General features: G+C 48.1%; 1 protein-coding gene across 1 annotated transcript in view; it reads right to left on the reverse strand.

Annotated features, from left to right (window-relative positions):
* LOC138525759 (uncharacterized) overlaps positions 1-18022 on the reverse strand; it is an 815930-nt gene that overhangs the window by 708028 nt on the left and 89880 nt on the right. The window contains exon 2 of the mRNA XM_069635930.1: positions 10287-10343. Coding sequence (XP_069492031.1) covers positions 10287-10343 — 57 coding nt within the window. The remainder of the gene's footprint in view (positions 1-10286; positions 10344-18022) is intronic.

Below are 18022 nucleotides of genomic sequence, written 5' to 3' on the forward strand. Positions count from 1 at the left end.
CCAACCCACACAAGTTTATTTTGCCAGCTGTGATGAAATGAATGCTGCTCTGCAGGAGTACAGGGGTGTGGTGGATAAACCCCCTATTCAGCCCCACACTACAACTAAACCAGCAGTAATTCCAAATAATGTGAAACAGGTACAGTCAAAAAGGTATACCACCTGGCCTTAAGTAGTAACACAGGCAGAGGTCATACTATATCAACAGGAGGGGTGTGCACTGACGAGAGTTGCTACTCAAACAGCAATAGTACAAATACTCCAAAATAAAGGTCCTATTGTGAAGGCATCATGAAGAAAAACACAGACAACAGATCCAAAATACAAACCGAACTGCTTTATAAACACAAATGTCAGGATGGATGAAGGTCAAACTTGCCCAAAACTAAGGTGGCATTTCCCTACCTGAATTAAACTAAGGAAGTTTGAATCAGAAACTTCAACTTAAAAATCTGTGTCCAAAACCTATCCTTGCCCTCACAACTATAGTTAAACAATGTGTAGGGATGTCGGCAACGAAAGAAACGGTGATTCAGATAAAGTTCTGAGCTTCTTCCAGCTCCTAGCTTATTCTTCAGCTTCCCCTTTCCCACGTTCAAGACAGTTCCACAACTCCTCGGGGTCCCCTTCCCCAAGTTCAAAATAACAGTTCCAAAGAAAAAGGGTCTTTTGGTTCCCGACCTCAAGATAACACCAAAGTTCAGTAAGTCTCAGGTTTCCCTTCCCCAAGACTTCAGCTTGCCAACTTATAATTAGTTTCAGTCTCTCAATGTTCAAAACAACTCCACATCAACTAGACACTCCTTCTGGATTGGATTAACAGTTCAATCAAATTACTCCTCGATTTTCTTCAACAATGTCTTTCACAACTGAGGGTGTCCTGGTCTAGGAGCAGTTGTTAGACCACACGGTCCACCCATTACAGGTCGCACAACAAGGAACCCTAGTCTCTTTAGCCCACACATGTTCTTCATTATCTGCCCCTGTGTGAACATTCACACTCATTTGGCTTCTCCTTGTCAGCCTCCTGGCTAGGCCACAATGTGTCACATCTCCTTTACCAGTCATTGGCCTTGTCCCACTGTATTCATGCATAAAGTTGACTTTGATGGGTTTTCACTGCTTTCCCACCTTTCTGTCAAGCTCTTTAGGCACTCACACTTGCTCTCTCTCATTTCATACTTTGTTTTCAAATGGGCAATTTCACATATCGGTCATCAGGTCGTAAGTCTGCCCAAAAAGTGTTCATTCAGTTCAGTATTCAATATTAGTTATCGTTCACTTTTGCCGCTTCACTTTTCTCCCAACCCGTGGCTTTGGTTTGATTTCATTGTGCGCATATTATTCTGTGCATTCGGCATTCGCCTCACTTCCACACAGCCTCCCCGGGAGTGCCCCAGTTTCGAGTGACTTTCCCCTTCACTCAGTTGCTCCAGGCGTTCTCTCCAGGCAGCCACGCGGTTCCATTTCTGCTCCGCCATCTGGCTTTTCATCCAATGGGAGCCTTGCTTGCAGTTCGGATGCTCCCCTGTTCCCGCTGGCAGTTCCTCTCGTCTTCCACGGACGCTGGCAGCTTCTTTGTTTCCTTTCCCCGCAGCTCCTGCTGTGTATCGCCGACAACAGAGGCTCCCACACCTGTGTATTTCTTAAAGCCCCCTGATCCTGGGCACCACAGTCCCTTGGGGTTGTCTGCTGGCGTCCTGGCTCTCCTACAGGACCCATCACAGCTCCTTCCTCGCAAACAGGATCCCCTGCTGGTCTCTTTGCTGCTGGTCTGCTCCCTTCTTATACACCTGCAACCAATTGACAAGTTGCAGGTGTGAGTTCCCAAATGAAATTGCCTGACTGCAATTCGAGCACAACTTGGGACATGCCCAACCTTTACAATACTGTGCAGGCTTCTTCCTCATCTCAGTTCTTGAGTGGTGAAATGACTTACTAGTGTTCACTACTCCAAGTGGCCTCCTCCTCTTCCCAGTACTGTAGTAGGTTGAATGAGGGGAGATGGTTTACAATCACTCATAAAGGCTGTGGGAGGGTTAGGTTGGTTCTCATAAGGGAAAGGAGGATAGCCTGTCTCACCCTTAAACCTTCTCTTCTACACCTTCTTCCTGGTGCTTCTATACAGATAATATCGCCTGGTGTTTTCTTGGTCAGTGAGACAGGGGTAGGTAGCAATACCCCATCCCTGCGTCTGGGATTGAGGGTTCTTCTTGGAATGGAAATGAGGGATACTGTGTCTCACCCGGGGACATCTCATATTCAATCCCCAAGGACCCTCCACCCAGGTGATCCTCCCTCGCTTCTCCACCTACAGAGTCAGGATCCAAAAGCAATGGCCTTTCCCTGGCCACTTGAGAAGAGGACCCAAGGGGAGTAGATGTGAGGACACTCTCAGGTTTCTCACACTATACACATATAGACAATTAAACAGTAAAGACGCAGACAACTAACTAAAAACACTAGCAGAAACCCACCCCGGTAAAGCAAACAGTAAATGCAGTGTTGTTTTTGAATGGCACTCTAGTTCAATGAACGGGGGCATTCAGGAACTTCATTGGCACAATATTATTGTTCAAGAATGTCTCTGAAAAAAAGGCAGAGAAAGGGGGCTTAAAAGTGGACCAGGGGACATGGCCTCTTCACAGTATCTTTTTCTTGTCTTTGGTGGCTCAACAGCGTCTTGCCGGGCCTCTAGGAGCTCCAAGAGGTGGTGATTGAGTGTTGGGTTTGACTGGGTGGAAGGCGCAGTGTAGTCCAAGCAGGAACAGCACATGGCATGAAGAAGCTTTTGAAAGGCCGGCGATGTCCGGGGTGGTATAGCTCACAAGTGGTAAATACAGGAATCGGGGCCCAGAGCTGTTCCTTGACTCATGTGTTTCTGAGAGGCCCAATCCAGGGACAAAGTGAGTCCTTCCGTTTTGCACTCCCACTTCATCTAGGGAGCATGGCTGGCACCTACAGGAGCACCTGCACCTCCAATGATCAGTGTCATAGTTACAAGGCAGCCTGAAGTGAGGCCTAGGTCCTACAGCAGTCACCATCCCTTTACCTGAGGATGGAAAAGGGCAGAACCCTCCTCTGTCTTCTATGTTCACCTCTATGGCAGAGGACGCTGGCCTGCACTGCTTACAGAGGTCCACATATGCTTCATTTTTCTCTTGGTGGTACAAAGAGAAATGAAAGATTGATGGGGTGCCCCTCTCCTTTTAAAAGGCAAAATGCTACAGGGGGCTGGTCCAAAGAAAGCCTGTTATAAGGGGTCCACAATCCCCGTCGTAACAAGTGCCCTTTACCTCCGGATGTCACGGCCAGAGTGCTTTGCTTGCAAGAAATGGCTGGGATAGGAAAAAGGAAGAGTCCCCAAAAGAAAGCAAGATGGTGGAACCCCTCTCCGTACCTACCTTCCCTCCCTGGCTACTCTGCCCCTTCCCATGCCTCCTGGCTTCAAAAGCATTACATTGATCAGCACCCTGGTGTGAGGCTGACTTCATGTTACGTTAGGGCTGCCTCTTAAGCACCATTCGTAGGAGCCCTCCTGGGGGATGTTTCTGTGCTGCCCTGTGAGGCAGGCATGCCATCACAAGTAAGGACACAAAAACAAAAAGATACAAGTTTCAAAACCTTTATTAAGTTTCACTGGGGTTGGAGAATTCCTAACTGGCCCCAATTCAATAATGGGAGTAGCCTCGACCATCAAAGTAAAATAAAATGGTCCAAGTCAGTCAAACAAAGGAAAGTCTGAGTCAGAAACCTATACTTGCCTCACGTTTCACAATAACTAAGTGTGGGAGAATGTATGCAATTAAATAGAGTCTTAAAAGAATGCCAGAATGGCAATGGAAGTGGCTCACCACACTCCCTTCCCCAAGTGCAGTTCACTGGGGTTGTCACAAAGATCCTGCTAGGTGGGTAGTATGCACAGTTCAAAGATTCACCATAAATCAGTTAGGCTTACCTCGCCTATTTCAATGTCAGTTCAATATGCATCACAGTGCTTTTCATTGGATTCTTTCGGCCTTCCCACACCCAGCTTCAAAATTCCTAAACATATATTCACAAAGTTCCTTCTTGGTTACTTTCCTTCAAACACTGAAACATGGCTGAAACACTTTCCAGCCAAACAGCTCTGCTTCTCAGAACTTGGGGAAACTTCTCCATCCCAACTTTTGTACTTCTCTTTCAGAATGCTCATCTGTCGGAGACCTTCGCAACCGCACAGTATTCTCACCCCTATGCGTGACCACTTTGACAATATGACAATATGGTTGGTTTCTCAATGTCCGTCCCTCTTGCACTATGCCTTTTGCACTCAATGCCACAGAACAGGCCCTCGGCCATTCTGTTCCTTATTTTACAAAAACATATATAGTTCATTAGGATGTGCTCACAGTTACTCTTGCTCGTTTCACCAAAAACATCAATTCACTTTCACATTAGCCTTTCTGGATCTCTGCACACTCTTCCCCTCATGCCCTGCCCTTCCCTTCAATGGCCTTCAACACATTTTTCTTTAATTATTCACTGTTCTTATTTTCTTAACATGCCTTCTCGCAGAGCACTGCTCCGTTACTTTTTTCATCGGCTACCTCGCCAGCTAAATACATTCAAGCTTTCAGTTCAATGTCTTTATCCTTCAACGGGTAGCCTCGCGTGCAACACTTTAGCTTTCCACAATCGTGCGCATCACAAACCGGGCTCTTCCTTTCTTTGAACTCACTGGTAACGCATCCTTTTTCCAGTTCATGGAGGTCAGGGTCTTGCCCACCTGCCCCTCAGACACTCCCGGACAGCCTTGCAGCCCTTGGGAGGATGCAAGCAGTTTGCTAGCGCATGTAGAAAAAGGATTAGCCAGCCCCTCTGTTCCCTTCTCTGCACTCTCCCGGCTTCTTGGAGACACAGCTCCCTCGCCATGCTTTCTCCTACCTCAACTTGCAGCCTGTCAGTGGCTCAGCGGCTCGTTCTCCCTGGCCTGGTTCTCGGCAACTCTCTCTCAACTGCTCCTCAGTCTCGCCATTCAGCTTGCCTTTCTTCTTGGCCCCCGCCTCGCTCCACATGTCTTTCTGTGCTCCACCTTTTATTAGTTTGAAAAACGATCCATGTGATTCAGGTGTGTGCGATTGTGACTGAGTGCCTGACCTTGCCTGGCCTTATTAGTGGGACAAGGCCAGTACGTTACTAGTGGTAATCTTCCTAGTTTCTGTCTTCCCCTTCCTCATCTCAGTAATTGGGCTGATTAGGAAAGGAGGGGAGTTATGGGAGTTGTAGTATCCCATAAAGGTAGAGGGAATAGGAGGTAAATAACTGTCAGGAAATGGGGGATACCATGTCTCACTCCCTCTCTCCCCACGCCCCCCAACGCCCCGAGGTCCCCCTACTCAGGTGATCCTCCCTCACTCATCCACCCCCAGGATCGGGATCCAATAGCAATGGTCCTGCCCTGGCCACCTGAAAAAGGGATTCCCAGGGACTGAGTAGCGAAACACATTCAGGTTTTTCACAGCCCTGAGGGTGCCAGAGGCCAAAAGAGCCACAGAGAGGACACCGTGCAATATGCAAACACAAACACAGGAATTGGTATGGAAACAATTGAGAAACCTGAAGGTACTCTCACATATATACCCCAGGGATCTTCTGTTCAGGTAGCCAGGGAATGGCCATCGCTTTTGGATCCCAACCCTAGGGGTGGACAAGTGAGGGAGGTTCACCTGAGTAGAGGGTCCTTGGGGAGTGAGGGGGTGGGGGAGGGTGCCAGAGAGTGAGACACGGTATGACCCCTTTCATGACAGTGATTTACGCTACTCTCCCTCAGTTTTTATATGATATTGCCATTCCTATCCTGTCCTACCCTCTGAAAATACACCAAGTACACGGACGAAGAAGAAGCCTCAAAGAGTAACGCATAACCCCCTTTCAAAACACCAGATTAGTACTGAGATGAGTAAGAGCTATGGAGGAAATACTATGACTCAACCCAAAGATGGCCCGTTAATAGGTTGAGGCAAAGTCAGGCAATTGAGTCTGATACTTCGCATCTACAGCCTATTATTGACTGGCAGCGGTATAAAAGAAGAAAGCCCCAAGAGCAAACAGAAGGTGTTGGAGAGGAACAGAAAGGAAGCTAAGCTGAACTGTCAAGCTGAAGAAACCGGAATGCCAAGACGATATAGTGAAGCAGAGGGAGATCATTTGTGGGTGCGTGGCGAGAAAATTGAGTCGCTGGGGAGCGGACGGCATTAGTAAATGGGAGGTTGTGTGAGCAGGCGGTCCTTTACTGGCAGCTTCAGAGTGCTCGTCCCACCGGGTGGAAAAACGACCCAGCAGTGCCCAAGGGCAGAACCTGTGGATGCAAAGAAGCAGCAAGAACCCACAGAGCGACCAGCAAATTTCAGTTTGTTAAGAAACCCGGTGCGGGAGTGAATGCAGTGACTCAATACAGTGTAGCAGACCAGTAACGTGCAGTCGGCATGTTGTCGAAGGTCTCTGAACGAAGGCGAGAAGCCTTAAAAAAATTTTTTAAAAAAGAGGACAATCGAGTGTAGAAACGAACAATGAACTGAATGATGCGAGGAGCACAGGAAAGTAGAAGTGTGTGTTGTATCAGAATTCTGAACAATGGGCAAACCCCTTGCAAGTATCATGGAAGAATATTGTGCAGCAGAAAAGGGAAACACAAAGTGTGAGCAAAATAAGGAAAAGCAATGTAAAGTGGAGCAAAAAGAAAGGCTATTGTTACAAAACATAAAAAGCAATTTAGAAATACAGAGAACTGTGTAATTGGTGAGAAAATTGAGTGAAACACAATGTGAATAGCTTGGGACGTTAAGAGCATATGGTTGCGCAACCTGTATTGGGTGGACCGTGCGGTCTATCAACTGCACCGAGATCAGAGGGCCCCAACCAACTATGAAAATAATTAATGAGAACAAGAAACCTGTGGTTGAATATTGTGACAAAGTGCTTTATGAAAGTGATTAAGAAGAACCCTGTTGAATAGTGTGGCAAGAGCCTAAACTTTGGGAAGGAGAACCCAGAGCCTTGTTGAATAGTGGGACAAAAGATTTTGAACTTTGGGAGGGAGAGCCCAGAGTCCTGTTGACTACTGAAGAACAGCTGTTGAACCTTGAAAATCCAAGTGTTTAAAGCTTTAGGAAAGGAACCCTGAGAAACCCATTGAACATTGTAAACCAGAACGCTTTTAATGCTTGGGGACGGGAAACCCCAAGCTCTTTTGGAACATTGAGTTGTGAACCAGTTATTGAGGCTTGGGGAAGGGAGCCCCAAACTCCTTTGGAATATTGTGTGAATTCTTAAGTAAAGCTTGGGGAAGGGAACCACAAGCCCCTTTGAAACACTGTTGTAAAATCAGTGCTTGAAGCTAGGGGAAGGAAAGCCTGAGATTCTTGATAACATTGGTTTGGAACAGTATCGGGGAAGGGAGCTAGAGAATGCTCCAGACTTTATGTTGAACACTATTTTAAGTCAGAATATCCCTGCACTACATTTAAACAGTAGACATGAGGGCAAGCATAGGTTTTGACACGGAGACACTTTTGTTTTGACTTCCGGACCTATACTTTCCTTAGTTTCTTTAGGTAGGACAATCCCCACCATAGTTCTAGGGCAAATTAGGCGTTACACCCATGCTGACATTTTAATGAAGGTTTTCAAAACCATTACATCTATTGTCTGTGTCAACTCCCGATACCATGGCTGTCTCACAAACATCAGGTGCCACATTTGTCCCCCTCCCCATGCAGGCACCAGAAACAGGCACCAAACACCTAAAATCCATGGGGAAATGTGGTTCCCAGTCACGCCTTGCGGCATGGTCTACACGGGTGGTGGCCATCTTAAAAGGCCTACCCAATGGAAAGATGCATGTGCACAAGTGACACAGGTGTGCCGCTTGTGCTCGAGGAATCACCCCCGAGAGGACACATCTTACCAGAGCTGTGTGACTTTGACATACGTGCAGGGGTGCACCCAAGAAACCTCATACAAGACCCTGGAATGCTAAAGATAAATATTAAAGAGGATTGGGGAGGGATGCTGGATATCAGTACCACAGAAACTTTTCAAGGGAGTCGGAGCCCACCTGTTTCTATGTGTGTGTATACCAAATTGTTCTATGAGGAAAGAGTGCGAAGACTACATACTTTAGACTATGAAGGCATGGCACCCTGATGTGTGGCCTTGTTTTGCAGGATCACGCAGCGTGCCAATGGTTCTTTCGTGGCGCTGCAATGGACTGTGTATCCTAAGTGCCACTTGATATATCTTGAGAATGAAGTGATGTTAATCACATGAATGTTAATGCATATCATTGCCTAATCTATGCAGGAGTACTAATGCATTCTGTAGCCAATCCTCCTAATGCCATGACACTGTTCCAGCATTGTATGTACCTCCATAAGCATTATTGTGATACCACTGATAGAGAGCGTGAAAGTATGTGCGTGTATTAGAAATATCCACCGTTGGGTCAAGAGAACCACAATGTAGCCGAGGAGCATCTTTTCCTTCCTTCTTTCCCATCCATTTACTAATACCCAAACCCTCTTTCCGCGGTCCTAATCCCTGCTCGCCCATTCCTGAACCATTATACCCTAACCGTCGCTCCCCATGGGTGCTGCTGTGCCTCATTTATTTACAAGCATGGCTGCCAAAACTTGTCGGCATGTAAGAATGTATTGCTACCTATTGTGCACGAACACCACAGCAGTTTTCACGACTTGTCAAAAGAAGGCAGCATCCTATCCCACAAGGCAGCTGGCGAAAGCCAAATACACATCAGTCCTGTCACACCCGAGGCCTGCTCACAGAGCCTAGACTGGTGTGATATCAGATTGCTGTGGCTTATATTTGTGTGCTCTTATCAGTCAACATGCCAAAACCAGGCATGGCTTATATTTAGAGATGTACCTGCCACCAGACTGATTAACACAGAAACTTGTTATAATTTAAAGCAGAGGTGCAGACGGTAAATTGCAGCCTCTGCCTTCAGTGACTGTGTCCCAGATGCTGTCTGGGATGCACAGGTGATCTTGAACCTGCTCTGTGCCATAGCAGGGGATTGGTTACAGCAAGGCACCAGTGTGCACTATAATTTTTGCATTTAACTTTTGGAAAGTGGGTCTGATTAGCAGACCTCCCTTTCAGAAACAGAATTACCTACATCATTAGATATTAAAAATAAAAAAAGTCAGGGCTTGTACACCCTCACAGATGGCAATCCGCCACACCAGTTCATCTGTAAGTGTCAGAAACACACCAGACACCTGCATACACGCATGGAGGAGCTTGCTGTGTGAACATTGTGCTCACAGTCAGCATTCCCCATTTCACGCAAGTCCCCGTCATGAACCAGGTGACTTTCGGAAGGGAGCTGTGGCCGCAAAAAATAAAGAGCAAAGTGCCCATTGCATTTTGCACTTTCAGCCCTTTGTGAACCCACAGGTTTCAGCACAAAAACAGGGCTCAACTGCAAAACGGTATTACAAAGCTCAACCTTTGCATCGGATTTCCAAACTAAACCACATTGTCATTACGCTGAGTTACAGTAACTTCATGCACAAATAAAGCATAAAAGAACGTCGAAAAAGACAAGTTTTATGAATACAAGAATCATAGACAAATAATAAAATACATGTAAAATAGGTTTGAAAAGAATGCTTTTGTATTAAATTGATTTTTTATATGTTTAAATCTGTTTGTGTTATTAAACTATTGAATACACGCAACTATAAACGTATTGAGAAAATGCTATGGTTTAAAAAAATAATACAAAACAAGAGGTTTGAGGTTTGTGTATTAATGGTATTTTTTCCAACAATTTGTCATCCTTTTCAAAAGACGTTACCTATGTATTTATATTTTGGAACACTATACTCGTCTCTGAAGCAGAGATTGCTTGTCTAGTTTCTTTCATGAAAAATGTATGTATAAAATGTTTCTCAGATATTTAAAGAAAAAGGATTTTCGCAGTTGGGAGAGCTTTTTCACCTTTGCTGTCCAGGAAATCAAGTCCATCCTTCGATATTTTTGTCCCATGTCTTAATGTTACACAGAGGGGTATGAGAATTCTTTTTAAAATGCATGTCACATAGCTCATTGCCGGCTGCCAGGAAAGGGGGAGGGAGAGAGAGAGAAAGCAAGCAGTATGAAGCAGCTTTCACCACCAAGATCCCTCCATCACTCTGCTACTTTTCTCTAAACAGAGTGTGGCACCTTTTCCTCACATGAAGCTGTAAGTTTAAAAGCAGGAATACATACGTAATACTCACTGTATTAGACAAGTGGGAAAATATCTGAAAGGAGATCCCAGAAAGCCTCGGCACGCGCTGAAAGAGAAACACACAGTGCTTTTAAAATGGATGCATGACGTCACACCGGCACAGACACAGACAATAGTCCAAAGTGCATGCTGCTACAGTAAAGAGGTGATCTTGGCCCAATGGGACACAAAGGTACTTCAATATGGCATGCTACATGGGCCTTTGACTCAACAACAGACTACCTACCTCTCGGGAGGTCCCAATATGTCATCAGACTACGGTTTGCCAATTATATAGCCCATAATTGGATAGATATAACTATATATCCCAATAACGCAGGCATATCCTGAATAAGAACCCAGGGAATGGCATATCCCCTATACAGTTCTGGGTAGAAGATACAGCTGGTGTAGGTCTCCAATCTTTGGCTCCCCAGATTTTTGAACAACTCCCTAGGCAGCATCGTCAAAGGTAAGGGATCATGGGAGCCTTAGTCCGAAACATCTGGAGAGTCACCGGTGGCAGATCACTGGTGTAAACTGGTGCTGCCCTGAACGTTCAAGGATTTCTCTCATGAATACCTTGCTGTGCGTGGGAATATTTAATAGTACTGGGTGGAAAAGGGTTAGTCTTGTGATGTGATCCCAGTAAAAACACCAATAGCACCCCTCTTTTCCTACCAAGGTTGGCCCAAGAGGACCAGTAGACGGTGGAACACATTCACTTATACACCAAGTTGTCCTTTGGAACATGCAACCAGTTTCTTACCTCAGTCACTCCCACCCCAGATGCAACTTATGGATGCAAGTAACAAGATACGCAGAGGACGCTGCGCCTAGCACCACTGATTAAACTATATGATATGCAATACAGCATTTATAACGCGCCTATACACAAGTGTTTCACGGCGCGACGAGACAAGGGAGGGGGAATAGAGGGAAGACAGAGACAACGACCCTACTAGGCCAGATGTCATTCATATCGCGCAAGTGCATGGGAAGGGGAAAGGGGGAAAGTGCAGGGGAGAAGGGGAGGGGATAGTGCAGTTCATGGGCTAATCGAATAAGTAAAAGTACAGCCAGCTGGTGGCAAGGGTAAGTGCAGACTGTTCCATATCATTCCATCGCCCGTTTTTATTTTGCTGCATTTTTTGCCGTGGATTTTTTGCCACAAAAACTAATAGAATGTTTTTTTGTTTTGTTGGGGGGTGGGGGGTTACCCCCAATCCCCCCCAAATCCCCCCCTCCCACCTATTTAGAATCTAGTCCTGAAACACTGAAACCTTATCTCTCTACCCACCCCCACCCCATATTTTCCGATGGTTTTTTGTGGTAAAAAGTCTGCGGCAAAAAATGCAGCGAAAAAAAAAACTGCAATGAATGGACGTCATACTGTGCAGACATCCGGCATCAAGTGCTGGTAGTGGGACTCTAGGGATTCAGAAACAGTCCCCATGTGCAGAGGTTGCCAGGAAGGCAGTGCAGGTGTGCGAATGGCGGAGGAGGGCACCTGGGCTCGAGATCAGAGGGTGGCCAGGTAACCAGTGCAGTTTCAGCCAGGTATTCAGCAGGGGAGAGGGGGAGAAAAAACAGACGCAAGGAGAAAGGTTTTGAGGTGCTACCGGAACCAGAGATGATTCTCCTCAAGTTTCAGTGGGACAGGGAGGCTGTTCCAGAGTGAGGCCCCACCCGAAGAAAGAGATCTACCACCAACTCGTTGCTTGGGGAAGCGACTGACCCTGAGGGAGTTGGAGGTGGATGAGCGAAGAGCTCGAGAAGGAAGATATTTAGGAAGAGAGAGTTGAAGGTATGGATTCTCTGCCTCGTCCCTCCTGCACCAAGCTCCAGAACACACTGCAGAAAATATTCTTTAGCTGCCTGGGAAACGTGATTTCCTGACACTAGGAGGTTCGTCTGAGTCACACCTGAGAAAGCCGATGCATGCATCCGGTTCTGTGAGTAGTAGACACTAGGTCTTTGGTCATGTATGAGTAAGATGTTGTCTGCGTCCAATTGGATAGACACTGTGCTAAGGTATTACATGAAGACCTCTTGAAGTGGGAAGCAGCTGTTAGGGATTCATGTGAGTAAAGGATGCAAGGAATACCAAATTGATGGGAATAAAGGATGCAACGATAGAGGAAGACATTACAAAAAGAAGCCTGGCTAAATATAAAGAGTGAAGTTGCAGCACACCGATCAAGCCAGGACCAAAATATCCTATCTGGTGGACATTTGGGTGCAAGCTCGGATGTATCAGACAAACTGCTTAGGTCAACCTACAGTATCAGATGCCGATAAGAACCCAGCGATGGTAGACATAACGGTGTAAGTTTTTTTGTGAAGCTAAGAGGTGCACTTCAGAGTGGAGGCAGCCATACTAACACTCATGGGTGATAACCCAGACAAAGGTCATAATCCATAGCCCAATGGGCTGGCAGGCCATCAGAGCCTGACTCATTGATAGGATCTGGAGAACTGCATCACACTTTATAGCTCAGGCAACTCTCCCTGAAAGGGCAGGATCAGGCAGTGCCTCCCAGTGAGAAGTGCTTACAGGAGCATCCCAGAATACTCAACTCAAGAACATCTTCATTTCAGAAATATCTCACTCTCACTCATGAGAGAGAGAGGTGTCCGAGACAAAGGACGAACAGTCTTCTCTTCCCATGGGGAACTGGAATTAAGTCACATGATCCGTGTTTACCTTATAGTTTGTCAATTTCCCTTAGTACATAAAGTCAAACAAGTCAATCAAAAGTCAATCAAAAGTCAATCAAAAGTCAATCAAAAGTCAATCAAAAGTCAATCAAAAGTCAATCAGAATGCAATCACATATTATGACGTCTTTCGCGTGCAAAGGTATTCTTTGCTCAAACCATACAGACTCCAGCAACCTCTAACCAGATGACATGACATCATTATGCACAAATACACATAGACATACCCGCACTCGGGAGCTAGATCACAAAGAAACTCAATGGGTCTCATTACGAAGTATGCCGGTAAGCCAAAAACGATGCCGGTATGGTAATACCGGCATCGTTTACCGCTCCGGTGTATTCTGACCCGGCAACCCGGTATTAGCGGCACCCTAAATAACGGTGCCGCCAATAGCGGCATGGGCGCGTACACGCGCTCCTTCGGGGAGAAAATACCGGCATGCCGGTAATAGGGGACATCCCAACCCACGCGGACATGCAAATACCGGCATCGCGAAGCCGGTAATTACGGGCTGCACGATGCCAGCCATACAGGCATCGCGGACCACCCGCAAACAGCAATCAGGAAACAAGCCAACTGCCACAGGTGCACACAATCCCCACAATCCCCACAGGTGGAGGCAATGGAGGCTGGGCCAGTATAAAGTGAGCACACCCACACATCACACCCCTTCCAACACCAAAATGCCACCACTAGCTGTTGCAATCATGGCGCTGGAGGACATGCCAATACTGCTACAACTACAGCAACTACAGCAGCAACAACAGGCAGCACAGAGGAGACGCAGGAGGAGAAGGAGGGTGAGACAGGCCCAGCAAATACCACCAGCGCAGCCAGCAGTGCCTCGTAGGCAGCCACCAATCCCTCGCACCGGACCCAGCCCATTCAACCTAACCCCTGAGCAGATCCACACCCTGTACCGGTTGGACCGGGACACCATCACTACCATAGTGGACATGATACACAACGACATAGGCAGCCTCATAGAAATACGCACTGCCATCCCCCTTCTACTAAAGGTGGTGTCCGTGCTCCACTTCCTGCCCACAGGCACCTATCAACACACAGTGGGGCAGCTGCATGGCATTTCACAACCACTTTTATCACGCATGTTGAACCAAGTGCTGGATGCCCTCCTGAAGCACGCAAGCACCCACATATCCCTACCACGGACTGGCCAGGAGATAGCCGACACCAAAGTAGGCTTCCATGCACTGGCAGGCATGCCCAATTGTGTTGGTGCCCTGGACTGCACCCATGTTGAATTGGTAGTCCCCCATGTCATAGAGGCGGTGTACCGCAATCGCAAGCAATACCACTCCATCACTGTGCAGATGGCATGTGACTCCAGCAAGATCATCACACATTGCTGCGCCCGATATCCCGGATCAACACAGGATGCCATGGTACTGCGCAGCTCCACCCTACCCCGTCACATGGAGCTACATGCAGGACCACGTGCCTGGCTGCTTGGTGAGTTGCACAACTGGGCCATGGCAGTGCTCTGGGGTACTGATGTGTAGGGATGCATACTCCACCTGGTTGGCAGTTGTCGGTGATTGGAGAATGCATGCAGAGCTAAACACTCCAGACCTGAACCTCACAAACGGAACATGACACATCACTGGCACAAATTAAACAAATAATGCATATCGATGACAACAAGTAAGAGGCACAACCAGGCCACCATGGTGATGGCAAGCAATGCATGACTGTACAGGATGGCAACTGGGCCAATGTGGCTAGTGTGACCATGCATAGAACTAACTGCTTGAATGGGAGGCTAAACAATGTCGTACTACCAGAGTACATCCGCCTCAGCATGCATGATTACACCCTGAATCATCTATCGAACGCCATCCAGACTACCACACCTCATAACAGTTTTGAATGCATCTAGTTGACAATTTTGCATACGTACAGGGACATGTGCATATCCACACCAAATAGCTGCCGCCATGATTGTGCTTCCTGAAGGTGCCAGCTCAGAGTGACACATACCTATTTGTATTTGCTAGTAGGTGACAGAGGATATCACTTGAGGCCGTGGCAACTTACCCTTGTGCGGAACCCGCAGAACAGCCATGAAGAGGAGTACATGTGTGTGTTCACCCGCACCTGTGTTGTGATAGAGCAGACCTTTGACCTGTTGAAGGCGCGTTTCCGCTGCCTAAGCAGGTCTGGTGGGGCACTCCTATATAGGCCCGAGAAGGTGGCAAAGATCACCATGGCCTGTGTCATGCTGCACAACATGTGCGTCCAAAGAAATGTACCACTGTCACCTGACATTGACATGCATGGGCCGGGTGAGGATGAAGGGGATGGAGACGGAGGCGAAGGAGCCCCCCTGCCAGTACGTGATGCATGGGATGGCCATGCTGTACGCCAAGCACTAATTGACGAAATACTTTTGAAACGCAGGGACCATGAAAGTAATGTGCCTGTGACCCACTGGCTGCATGTGGACATGCACACTTGTTTTGTCAGAAGTGCCCCACTGTACACCATCACACATTAAATGTACATGCACAAAAAGAAGTATATCCAGCCAATGATTTTCTTGCACACAACGGGTGTATTTTCCAGACACGTGATAATGTGAACATAATCCCCTCACAACCCCCAGTGAACTCCCTCACCCACCCTACAAACCCCAAAAATACCCAAGTAAACTCCCTCACCCACCCTACAAACCCCAAAAATACCCAAGTAAACTCCCTCACCCACCCTACAAACACCCCAAATGTCCCCATATGTACAACAAACACTGGTCCCTTGACCAACGTACATTTTTCAAATGTCATTGTCTGCCCACTCTATTTCTTTGGTATTTCGGGATCCGGGGGTGCCATGGTCAAGCGCCATGCACTCCTCCGCGTCATCCGCACGGGGCTCCATTGGGCCGAGGTAGAAGGGGTTGTGGCAGTGGAGGTGTCGATGGTCAGTCCCATGCCTGCCCCAAGGTGTGGGCGCTGCATATGAGGCAGGTTTGCAAGCAGGGCCTGCGTAAGTGCCCCCAGACACTCCCTCATGGCACTTGCGGATGCCTCAACAGCAGCAGTGTTGGCTGCGATGGCTGTGGCAATGGCCCTCATGGAGTCATTTCCATCTGATATTTGTTGCCGCATCAGTTCAAGCATCGACTCCCGTTGTGCCTCAACCCTGCCTCAACCCTTGACAGGCGAGCCTCGAAGGAGTCGTTGGCTGCAGGAGTGCTGGTGACCAGGGTGGTGGTAGGCAGGGTGGTGGATGGCACTTGTGTGGTGCCCACGTCCAGGGCACACTCCTCCTCAAAGAGGCATATGTCTGACTCATCAAGGTACGAGTCGTGGAGGCAGGGATCGTACATGCTCTCTGCCTCTGTAGGGGTAGGTATGCTGGTAATGGGGCTTGGGGTGGGTGTGCCGGACATGATGTCACCCTCATTCTCCACCTCTGCATCCACAACGTCCGCGGTGGTACGCGGAGCATGAATAGAAACGCCTCCCACTGTTGTGGGTGGCTGCTGCTGGACAGTGGGTGCAGGTGTTTCCTGCAGGGTAACTGCCCGGTGTGGCACACTGCCTGTTGCTCTGGGCAGTTTCTTGGGCTGGGTGGTGGCGGTGGCCCTTGTCCCTTGCCGTGCAGTGGATGAACTTGCACCCCTGTCCTGCATGCCATCTTCCTCATCGGTGCCTGGGGGATAGAAGAGATGCAGGTCATCAGTGATGGTGTCACATGGCAGCGATAATCCATTGCGCTGTGATATGTTCATACATTCATGCATCAAGTTATTTTAGGGGTGTGGCAGTTGGTGTTCTGAGGGGGCATGTGGGCAATCAATGCATGCCTGGTTGCATGGCATTGGTATGGTGGATGTGTGGTGAGTTCCATGGGCACGGTTGGGTCATGTTGCACTTGTGTTGGGATTGGGATTGGCACTCAGCATGCGTGTGTAGCAGGGTGTGGCACACATTCTTGACTGGATATGTTGATGTGGGCCTGGGACATGCATTGCCTTGGCTAGTCTCACTTCCACGTCACTTGTGACACATCATGGTTTAGCCTACACGGATGTGATGGGTCACTCACCTTCTTCTGTGGATGATGCGGCGGCCACCTCCTGGTCTCCGATTCCCTCTACGGATTCAGGATCTGTAAAGGTACTGGCTGTCTCCTCCGATGCCGTCAACTTCACTGGGGAGTGTGAGCCTCGCCTGTCGCCATTGCGGCCCTCCTGTTCTCCGACAGGATCTTCCTCACCCTGAGGCGGAGGTCATCCCACCGCTTCCGACAGTCGCGCACACTCCTTGGGGTGGTTCCCACTGCCGACACCCTCTATGCGACCTCCTGCCACACCTCCTTTTTGGTCTGGGCCGCATGCTTCACGTCGGTGCTCATGATGGTGTCCGCATGCTGGCCCAGGGTGTCAGCGAGCATACTTAGCTCAGCGTATGAAAAACGCTGTTTACGCTTCCTGGGGGTCGCCTTCCTGGTAGCCTTGGACATCCTGCTTCTATTCTGCCACAGCACAACACAAAAGAACTGGTGGTTGGGGAAGATTGCAATGGATTGTGTTTTTAAAGATGGCCGCCGGCCCATTTCCAGTTCCTGCGCGATGACGTAATTTCCGGGTCCGTTTTTTGAGAACACGGTATTACCATGCTGGTATTTAGAGGTTGGTATGAGGCGGTACCGCTATGGGCGGGTCCCGCGATGCCGCTATAGGGGGGTTTGAGGGCCTTTAGCGGCATGCCGGTATTACCATTACCGGCATGGGGGCTCGCGCACTTGTAATCACCCGCTATTAGCGGGTTCATACGAGCACGGACCCGCTCTTACCGGCATGCCGGTAATGGACCCGTTTTTACCGGCCAACTCGTAATGAGGCCCAATGTCTAGAACGTAAAATAAACAGCATTGTTGGAAGCCACTTTCTAAAGAAGGATGGGCAAGGCCAACAGCTCAGGCTATTGTATTGGGATGGAATAAGCAATTTGCAGGCAATGCCACGATGGACCATCTAGCTTTACAATGTCAAAA

The sequence above is a fragment of the Ambystoma mexicanum genome, chromosome 7p (assembly GCF_040938575.1).
Source record: "Ambystoma mexicanum isolate Mex_15411 chromosome 7p, UKY_AmexF1_1, whole genome shotgun sequence".
Classification (NCBI taxonomy): domain Eukaryota; kingdom Metazoa; phylum Chordata; class Amphibia; order Caudata; family Ambystomatidae; genus Ambystoma; species Ambystoma mexicanum.